Raw genomic sequence first — 10,796 nt, 5'->3', positions numbered from 1 at the left:
AATCAAGCCTTTCCTTCTTATCCAAAGCGGGAAAGGAGAGGTCATAAATGAAGAATCTGAGGTAGCTTTGCAGTTCTAGAAGCTGCTATGAGCCAGGTATGAAATGGTCACCCCTGACCTAAGTGGGCCTGCCACCCGCTGCCATATTTATACTGTTCTTTGAACAACTGAGAAGACTCACCACTTTCAAACTGTTTCACAGCGGCTTTGCTGCTTGAAACTACTGTCTTCTGTTGCCTTAAACCAACAGAGGACAGACCTATATATAGCTCAGGCTCAGTGTGTGGGGCTGCCTGCCCAGTGAAAGGAAGACAAGATAACCAAACACCTGAAGAGCAGAGTAACGTACAGCTCACACCTTAGTCAAAGTCAGAATGATTCATACTTTACCTGGCTCCAGAGTGGTGGGGAAAGAAACAAAATCACAGACTTAGGATTCCTGAAATGTAAATTATTTTTAATATATTTAAAAGCACACAGAAGTCTCCTTGATTTATAAAAAAATAAATACATGACAGATTTATTCATGATCTTGGGGCTCTTATGAGGTAAAACTTTTTAATGGATGTGGTGCGTCGATGTAAAACAAACATGATCTGTTACACACAGAGAAGCATATTCCAGTTGTAAAAGCAAATTCCTTCAAGGATCCGAACGAACAAAGATCAGTCCTCCACTGTGGAAAGTGTGTCCAGAGCTGGGGGAGGGGACCGGGCCCAGGCTGGGGTCCTCGGTCCTCTGACCAGCCAGCCTACAACCTCCAGAGCCAGGGCACGAAGACAGGGCCCAGCAGCTCCCATGGCCGCTCTGCAGGTCAGCCAGGCTTCTGAACAAATGACGAACTCGGGCCCCCGCAAAGGCTGCACAGGGCTCCCGGCCTCTGCTGTGACTGTGATGCACGGGAGTGACTGTTTTGTCCTCATTTGTGGCTCTGTCTTAAGGTTGAGAGAAGACTCAGAAGGTGTGCTCATTAAATATTTTCATTGTAACACTGAATGGAAATCAAGATCCTGCCCATGAGCGCGGAGCCCAGAAAACACGGGACCCTCACGCTGGGCTTTACTGGAGACCGGGAGTTCGGGTGAGCGAGCATGCGCTTCCTCGGGGGCAATAGGGGAAGTGCTTTCTCCAGCTGACATGCTCTCCAGGGCAAAGTCTGGCCTAAGATACTTGGCAAGGCTGCGTAAAATGGGAATATGGGAATCAAGTTTTACCCCCGTAACACGCAACATAAAAAACCAAAAATCCAGTCTCATTAGTAGACAGCTAAATTTTGATTAAAACCTGAAATGTTTTTGTGAAATCTTCAACAGGCTGGAATGTATCTGATACAGTTTAATCTGTTGTCTCTTTGGCTATCTTTCAATTAGATCTAGAAACTGTTCTGACACCCTCCATCCTATTTTGCCTGTAGTTCTTACATCGGCTAGCTCTCCTCAGGGAAGTGACCCGTAGCCACCTCCCTAATAGTGAGGGCGGGCCTCTGAATAGAAGAGGCCTTCGGCAGAAATGGCATCTCCGAGGCCCACGGTTCGAACGGGATCTTTACACACCAGTACTGGTGTGAAGTGGAAGGATACCCCCTCCCTGTGCCACTCTGCGACCGGCCTGCTGGGGTCTATCACGATCCTGGAGCCGGCCTCTGAGTGGGAAGTCATGAACTCGCGGGGCGCCCTCAGGGACACTCGGCTGGCATCTATGGTTTCTGTCGCGCAGGCCTGTGTCCCGGCTACGCGAGCTCCCGCAGCCACAGCTGCCAGCTGGTTGGCCCAGTGTCCATCTACGGTTGCCAGGATGTGGTAGACCAGCGTGTGGAAATGGATCCTGGTGAGGTCTGAGGCTCTGCTCTTACTCCTCCCATGTTCCTTCAAGATCCAAAAGAGGATGTCGCTGACCATACCCACATCAGGGACACCATTCCAGGAAGAGAGGGACGAGTGAGGTCCAGATGCCGCCTGGCTGAGAAATAACAGCTCCTGTTCGTTCAGCCCAAGGGAAGTCACCGCGGGGAAGACCTGCTAACAGAAACAAAACGGAGGTTTCTTCCTGATGAACATCCAACTCCCAAGATGCCTCAGGACACAGCCAATGACCGAAGTCAGGGAAGGCAGGCAGTATGGCATCTTTCTTCCTACCACAGGACTCCCCACCCCTGATGCACACGCTGGGGAAGTGACGGACCACAGGTTGCTGCTCTGGCTACTGCACCTCTAACTACACCCTCATTATCACTTGGGATTTGACCAGAAAGTTGCAGTCACACCGTTTTAGACTCAGTCTTCTGTTATATTCATCTAAGACAAAGGGCAGAGGGAACACATATTTCGTGTTGCTTTCCATGGGCCTCGCTTTTGCCTTTGCATACACAGCAGACCCTCTTCCTACTGGTGGGACGGAGTTCCTGGTTCCTGAACACCAGCAGGTGCTGTACCAGTAAAATGAGGGCCCTACCAACACAGTCAGGGTCACATGGTTCCGTGTACACAACACCAAGAAGCAAGGAGAAACGTTTCAGGTTAGAGCTAAGCTTCTTAAGCAGGTGTGGGGTAGGGAAGACTGTATTCAGTAATAACCGTGTGCAAAAGGGTACTGAATGGAAGCCACTAAGCCTGTTTCTGTCTCAAGGGGAACCACTGTGTCTAACTCACTATCTCTTACTCAGCACTTCTCTCCTTAGAGCCAGAGAACTGCACATAAGGTTGTGCAAGAGAAAGGAGCCCCTGGAGGGAGGGCGGGAGGGGGAGGGGTATGTGTGGGTGCATGTGAATGTATTTATTATTTAAAAACCAATGGTCTAGGGGCGCCTGGGTGGCTCAGTCGGTTGAGCGTCTGACTTCAGCTCAGGTCATGATCTCACAGTCTGTGAGTTCGGGCCCCATGTAGGGCTCTGTGCTGACAGCTCAGAGCCTGGAGCCTGTTTCGGATTCTGTGTTTCCCTCTCTCTCTGCCCCTCCCCTGCTCACACTCTGTCGGTCTCTCTCTCAAACATTAAAAAAAAAAAAAAATTAAAAAAAACACAAAACAACAAAAAGAAACAAAAAAACAATGGTCTGTACCTTTGCCAATGTAATAGCACCTCCATTTATGGCATGTTGTGTGCCGGGCCCTGAGTGGATGGCTTTATTTCGTTCCATTCTTACTGTAACCCTCTCAAAGGAGGGATCGCCTCTGTTTTACAGATAAGGGAACTGAGGCTCAGAAAGGTTAAACAGACACACAGAAAATGAAATGAAAATGGCTTTTTTTTAAGTGAAAAGATAACCTCAAAAGAGAAATGCAAATTAAAAACTCTACTGAGAAATAGCAAGTGTGAAACCCAAAGTAAACCGTGGGCTGTGGCGACCTGAGTGTAGGGTCAGGCACTCACAGCTGTGACACTGCAGGGCAGCGAGGTGCCGACGGGGGAGGTGGTGGGCTTGTGTGTGGCAGGTATATGAGAATGTACCACGTGCTACTCACTGTTGCTATGAACTAAAACTGCCCTAAAAAGTAAAGTCTATTAAAAGAAGACACAAATATTCAAGAATTTTTCACCTATCAGATTGGTAAAGAATACAAGTTTCTAATCACATTCTCGTGGCAAGGAAAAGAGGGAATAAACACTTGTAAAGATTTCTAGCAGCAGGAAATGGGCACAGCTCTCATGAAGGGTGTCTTGGCAGCATTAAATTTACAAAGACCTTCTCTGCTCCACCTAACAGCTCTTCTGAGAATTCAACATATGTACCTACTTGCTCTCGGGGAAATGAAAATCCTGTACAAGTTTCTCCCCTGCACCTCCTGATGGGCCAGCAAAGGACAGAAACCAAGATGCCCAAGATGGTGCAGGCTAAGCAACCTGGGCTCCCTTTCACTGCCTGGCTGTGAAAAGACAGGATGCTTCCCAGGGGATGGTGGAGAAAAGGTCTCCAAAGTCCCATCAGTGAGAAAAAGCAAAATGCATAATGGTCTGTGTTCGGTGTGCTGTGCTATCTTTTGGGGTAAAAAAAGGACAAAAAAATAAGGATATATTCCCACATTTGCTTATACTTGTACACAGTGACTCTGGTAGTATACAGATAAAACCAAGAACGTTACTAACAGTGGCAGGGAGACTTCACTGTATCTTAGTATTTTTTGGGTTTTGAACCACATGAATATATTACCCATTAAATAGGTTAAATACTAAAACAATGAAAGGTTAAGTAACTTGCCTAAGTTGATAAAGCTAGAGAGCGGCAAACTGGCATCCCAACCCCGGCTTCCGAAGTCTGTGTTCAAGCACCACACTCCCAGATCTACCTAAGCACTGCTGTTGTCCAGAGGCAGAAGTTGAATACCTTGGTGCCTGGTGGTAAGGGAGTGAAGCTCCCCTAAAATTCTTCTCCTCTGAGCTTCTGGAGTTTCAACTGAAAGCAGCTGAGCTGGACCTGTGGTTTTCTCCTTGGAGTTCTACCGCAAAAACCATTCACTTTCAACTTCCCCACTCCGGGAGAAACAGGACCCACAAAATCCATCAGTTACGCTGCCATACTTCTAACCTAGTAAGAGATCCTGTTCCAGAATGGCCATGACTCCTTATCTGGATCTCCATGGCCCCAGGACTGCATGACAGAATATCCACACCTCAGTAAGCCGGCCCCTGAGCCCAAAGAGCTGGCCCCACTGGACAACGGCACTTCTCAGCAAGGCCCACGAGGGTGAGGGCGCCAGAGGGCCTCACGTGCTGCCCATGTGGTTACCTGATGCACAATGCTCCTCATGAGCTCCCTGTTGGTCATACTGGCCAGCTCTAGGTGAACTGGAATACCAGTGGGGATGTCAGAAATGGAGGTCACAACCTGCGAACAGAAGAGGGCAGCGGTGCCATTAAAGACAGAAGTCACCCAAGAGGGAAGAAAGGGTCAAGGCCGAGAGGCAGTGCCTCGGGTCACTGCCTTCTTTGCCTCATCATGAAAGCTCTAAGCCTCGGGAGTCACCACAGCCTCCAGACAGGGGACACTGTTCCCAACAGGGAGGCGCTGGGGTCACAGACTCAGGGCACTGAGAACCGCCCCTGTCTGCTCACAGAGCCAGCCTATTCCTGGGGGCCTACATGGAGCGGCTGGCTCCAACCGCTGCAGAGCCTGCAGGAGCCGCGGCACAGCTGATGTGAACAGATGACACACACGACACGGAGGACGCAGACCACAAACACCGCGGCAGCCACGTCCAGCGTAGCGCAGGGTGCAGAGGCTCAGGCAAGAGGTCCTGCCCTGTCCTACTCACGCTGCCGTCCGTGTGCCTGAAAAGAGCACCAGGAGGCAGGCCTCAGAGCCGGCTGCCACGAAGGGTCCTGCGGAGGCCAGGACCGAGGACCAGGCAGCGCAAGCTGCAGAGGCGGAGAGAGGCAGGAACCTGAGGAAAAACGCCAGCTGAGATCCGTGAGATTCTGTGACAGTGCTATTACCTCCAAGAGCCTCTTCCTCTGGAGCTCCTTGCTTTGTCCCTCCATCATGTGCAATCCAGAGAGGACCACCAGGTCTGGCTGAAACTCCTCCAGGCTAGACACAAACACCTCCAGCATATTCATGGCCCCGTTGGAAAGGTCGTGGGAGAAGATGAAGCGGTTGGCATGGGGAGCTTTTAACCGGCCCCACTCCTCCCCTAGAAAAGCCCAGTCAACACAATGGGAAGAAAAGGAAGAGGCTTTAAGTCTCCTAGCTGTGGGGGCTAGCAGGGGCCTCACTGGAGCCCTGGCTCTGGGCATGCTGGCCGCTGGCTGAGTGCAGCCCAGCTACAAGGGCCCAGCCAAGCACGGCGCTGCATCCAGGAGGACCGTGGCCAGTAACGAAACAAACAAACCAAACCCCAACCCCAACCCCAGAAAACAACACACGCGTCCTGGGTGCTCTATGCCTTTGGCAAGGGGCTGGCAGGTAGTCCCGGGAAGGCTCCGCTGCCCGCTGAGCTCTCACATACAGGATACCTGTGTCTCTGCCTACAGGACATGCTGTCTTTCTTGAAGCACCTGCCGACTTGCAGCTGTGCCCCGACCACCTTTCAGTTAGCCAGGACCTACAGAGGCTGAAATTCCAAGAGTCAGGCTGACTGCAGCCTTTCCTCCCTGCTGTCACGGGTGGTTTCCCCGCACTTGACCCAGAAGGCAAGAGCATCTGGCTGCTCTAGCTTCCTGTGAGTGAGCTGCTTTGGAATAATGCCTGCTCCAGACCAAGGTTAAATGCTACTTCCTCCCTAAGTGGCTGCTGACTGCTCCAGCCTGAGGTGTATCCACAGAGATTTCCCTCCACATGGTTTGAATAGCATTTTGCTTTGAGCTATCTCTTCTACTTCTACTGTTCTGAACTAGTACTCAAACTTATACCATCCCTTAACTTCTTACACATTTGTGCCACATCTCCCCAAATGGAATGCCAGACTGTACGCCTCTGATTCTCGCAGTACTTGTCACAGGCCCCTGCGGAGAGTGCCACTCAGCATCTGCTGAACTGACGCCAGCAGAGGGAGGCCAGATCCACAGTTGGCTGGGTCTTCTGGTGGGGGGAAGGAGCTTAGGATCTGGGTCTACCCACGGGAGTGGCTCTCAGCACCTGCCACACATCAGAATCTCCTGGGGAGCTGAGTTTTAAATGTCAGGTGGTGAGGCCCACCGCTGGAGATCCTGACGTGTAGGTGAGTGGAGAGCTACCTATTAGGACTCCACAGTTGCCAAGCATTTGAGGAGTGCGCTATGGCTGGGAGTCCTGAAGCAGGACAGGCGACAGGGGCCCTCCTCAGGCTCACCTGTGAAGCCTCACAACTGGAGCACAGTGCTCTTTCTTCTCTCAAGGCTTGACAGAAAATCTGGAAACTCAGTCAAGCCAAGGGCCACTGCTACTAGGCTTGCTACTGCTTAGGGCAATTCCTAAATGAGCCCCTGCCAGCATGGAGGTACTTCTAGAGACTCCAGGGGCAAGGATTTATTATCTAGGCTTATACAGCTTTTCCTCCAAATGAAGGATTCATCCCATTTACAAAATTAGAGTCCATACGCTGAAGCCTGGTTTCATACTGGTTCTAACATATTTCCTGGATGTTCCTTTAGAAAGTTCTTCCCCAAGGCAGGCAGACCCAGCAGAGGGTTTCCTCCTACTGCAGGCTGATTAACGGACTCCAGTCAGCAAACTGCTTCCTCCTTTCTACAACAGGCCTCCCCAAACAGAAGCCTTGCCTCTCCATGGGGAGTGTGCATGAATGTGCAGGGCTGACTCTGGGGCAGGTGCCAAGGTGGGGAGAGCCCATCCTTCCTTTGCTTTGAGTACAGCTTTACTGAATCCATTCCTCTGAAAAACATATTCTAGGTGTATAAAAATCTACGAAAGCAGAAAAAGACATTTCCTATTTACTAAACCCCAACACAACGGTTATGTCTGTTAAAATGCCACATGCTTTCAATTCCTGGCCCCCAGCCTACTAGTTGTCCAAAGAACATACCCAATAATGGTCCACACAGCTGAGTGCAACACTGTCATCCTGCCTCATCTTCAAAGACCCAGAGCAAGCGCGGCCTCCCCTGCAAAGTCTGTCCTAACTCTGCCGATCCCAGTAGACTCGGCCGCTTCGGCCCCTGGGCCACTGCTGTAACTGCTTCAGGATGTGGCACATGATTTTGTAATCATCTGCTCAGGAGCCCATGCGCTGTCATGAGCTGTGAGCTGAGCACAGGGCCCATGTCTGTCACCAGCCCCTCCGGCCTCACACTGCCCCACATGCAGCTTGTGAACAAATGAATGAGCAAAGGAACAAGCGAATGAGAGGAAAGACTGAGGACTTCAATGCCCATGACAACAAAAAATATGGATATGACTCCAAATCCCAACCACCATCCCCCAACTGACAAGACTCTGCACAAGGGGAGAAATCCACGCCAGCATCCTGCAGAGGGCAAGACCTGGAACTGACCCTTAAGGAGCGAGGCTTCTGAGAGGCACTGCCTAACTTACCCCCAGAGAAAAAGCAACTTAGCATTCAAAGTAATTTCCCCAGGGAAAAAGGGAGAGAGGCAAAACACACAGGCCTCTGCAAGGCAAAGACAAGGAGGGAAGTGGAGAGCTGCTCCCTGGCTGTTCCCACAGGACACAGGACTGATGGAGTGGCCCGAGAGCGACAGAACGACTGGAACGCAGACAGGGTGAGCCGGGAACCTCCATGCCCCCCTGTTCTCACAGAGCTCCGAACGTGTTTCTCTAAGGGAGCCCTTCGCTCAATTTACCATCCTGCCCTTCGGCCACGAAGTCAGCAAAACCTGTGCAGTGACTCAGTGGGTCCCGGGCCAAAGCCTGGAAACAAGCTTCTCTGGGCAAGTCTGGCAGAGGAGGAGGAGGAAATGAAAGGTGACAAATCCTCTCTGGGAATTTATTCATCGAAATTTGAGAGAAGCTGGGGACGGACTTCTGTAAGAAAAGTGACCCGAGGGCTTCTGCCACCAGACTAGGTTCCCTCCAGGGCCAGTAGACTGTAACTTCATATGAAGTTCAATGGGAAGCCCTGCTTTGTTCTAAGAAAATAAGACCCAGAAAAGAAAAACTGAAGTGTGGGGTTCATAAACCCAAGGATGGAGATAGTCTCCTTTCAAGACAAGCTGTGCCATCTTCTTACCTCCACACGAGGCATAGCTGTCAAATCCAACAGCAAAATCATACTGAAGAGAGCAGTCTCCCCACCCTGCGGTCAACAGGGAACATGACAGAAACCAGGAACTAGAAAGGTCCCCAGTTCACCATGTGAGCGCCAGCAGGGTGCAAGTGACAGGACCCCGGAACTGGCAGCAGCAGCAGCACCTCAAAGGCATTGTTAGCTCTTCTAGACCCTTCCAAGTCAACAGTCCTGTTCGTGCCTTCCACTGAAGGAGCTCACAGTACACAGTAACCTCTTAATCTTTACCACAATCTTCAGGCAGTAAGAATGATCATTCTGAGTTTCTGAGAGACTCAAAACTTGTATATGATTAAATGTGAACTGCCCACTGCAACACCTTGTCCATAATGTTCAGATCTTACCCTTCCTAAAGTTAGGAAGCTTCCTGCTCCCAATAAGCACCCAAGAGAGAACCAGAAACAATTCCTTTTTTCATACATGGAGAAAAAACCAATTTTTAAGAAACACTCTATTTCATATCTTAAAGTTAATTACTCTAGAAGGTGAGGTTCTCTTAATTGACTTGGAAGCAGTTCACTGAAGCTTATTAAGTACTGCTTTAAGGGACCAATTAGTCTGTTTATATGCTTGAGTCTTTAACTTAATAATGTGTTGAATCAGAAATTCAAGAGTCTGAATACCGAGCAGAGAAAAGATCCAACAGCAAATACACAGAATTAAATACAGTTAAAATATGTTTAGGTATTTAGGATTCTCTGAGAATCTGATCTGTAGTTTATGTAATATGCAAAATCTACTGGGAATGACACCAGATGAGCTGGATTTGGACTGATAAAACACTGGAATATTATATAATGGGAAATAATATAAGTGTTGTGAAATACAAACACTTCCACTTACACACCCAAGGGAAAATAAAATGCTTCAAAAGATGTTTGCCAGAGGCCTGGAATCAATCAATCCTAAGCAGCTTGGAACAGTTGGCCAGCAAAGCCTGGGGCACAATCCAGCACAGTGTTGAACAGATGTTACCTGCCCTTCTCTTTCCTTAGTAATGAAGAAAAACTTTGTATATTTATGTTTAACACATTTTCGCTCAAGATGCCTGCTTTCCTATAGCCTGATTTCTCTTGGGTTTAGATCAGCTGTTTGTAGATCTGAGAATTTTCTTCAATGCTGGAATACTCCATCATTCTTGAGACAATGGCCAGTATCAGCTCAGCAGAAGCAAGAGGTCAGGAAACTTTCGGTAAAGCAAGAAAGGGTCCCACCAATTTACAAAGATAAATTTCCAGCATAGTCACACCCCAATCTGACAACACACGGTTCCCTGTCCAGTCTCACACCATTACTTAGTCATTTCTCTTACCTGCTTGATACTCTAAAATAAGGTGGAACTCATCCACTTCCTGCAATGACTCTGGTGGAACAAATACATTATCATCAAGAAGTTCATGTAGCTTTGGGCCAACTGGACCGCAAAGAAGAACCTGGAGACAAGAAATAGGAAACCTATCAGAAGACCTGTCCCTGTTCCCATGGAATCTATACAGTAACAGAAAAGGTACATCCAGACCACTTCTTTTCATTTCAACAAAAAACTAGAATCCAAATCTAAATTCCAAAGTTTTTGGTCTGGAGGGGCTATTACCAGGACTTAGGCCTCTGGAAGGAATGGCCACCAGAAATGAGGGGCTGAAAAAAGACCCAAGTAATACAGGTTAGGTACCTATGTAGCTGCTGAATCTCCTACACCCTGCTAGGGACTGAATATTTGTGTCCTCCCCCAAATTCCTATGTTGAAGCATAACTGCCAATGTGATAGTATTTGGAGACAGAGCTTTTAAGAGGTAAGTAAGGTCAAATGAGGTCATATGGGTGGGGTCCTACTCCAGTAGATTGGTGGCCTCCTAAGAATGGGAAGGGGGAGATAGAGCTCTCTTTCCAGCATACCCACTGAAGAAAGGCCATGTGAGGACACAGCAAGAAGGTGGCCACAAGCCAAGAAAGCAGCCCTCAGAAACTGGATCCTGTTGGAACCTTGATCTTGGACTTTCCAGCCTCAGAACTGTGACAAAATAAATTTCTGTTGTTTAAGCTGCCCAGTCAATGCCATTTTGTTGCTATGGCTGTCCAAGCAACCTAAGACCCACCCCACCTCCACTTTCTTTACTCACTCA

At 49.0% G+C, this 10,796-nt stretch overlaps 1 protein-coding gene across 3 annotated transcripts in view; it reads right to left on the bottom strand.

The window, feature by feature from the left end:
• Window positions 1-488: 488 nt before the first annotated feature.
• ADPGK (ADP dependent glucokinase) overlaps window positions 489-10,796 on the bottom strand; it is a 28,682-nt gene continuing 18,374 nt past the window's right edge. For 2 of the 3 annotated variants that reach the window (XM_030317761.1, XM_030317764.1), the window contains exons 4-7: window positions 9,986-10,106; window positions 5,429-5,625; window positions 4,722-4,820; window positions 489-2,018 (exon numbers count right to left, since the gene is read on the bottom strand). In XM_030317761.1, the coding sequence (XP_030173621.1) occupies window positions 1,464-2,018; window positions 4,722-4,820; window positions 5,429-5,625; window positions 9,986-10,106 (972 nt within the window). In that variant the 3' untranslated portion in view covers window positions 489-1,463. The remainder of the gene's footprint in view (window positions 2,019-4,721; window positions 4,821-5,428; window positions 5,626-9,985; window positions 10,107-10,796) is intronic. The other variant, XM_030317763.1, reaches the window with a different exon arrangement.

The sequence above is a fragment of the Lynx canadensis genome, chromosome B3 (genome assembly GCF_007474595.2).
Source record: "Lynx canadensis isolate LIC74 chromosome B3, mLynCan4.pri.v2, whole genome shotgun sequence".
In the NCBI taxonomy this organism is placed as follows: domain Eukaryota; kingdom Metazoa; phylum Chordata; class Mammalia; order Carnivora; family Felidae; genus Lynx; species Lynx canadensis.
Note: the sequence above shows the minus strand (reverse complement) of the source record. Positions and strands in the feature narration are given on the sequence as shown.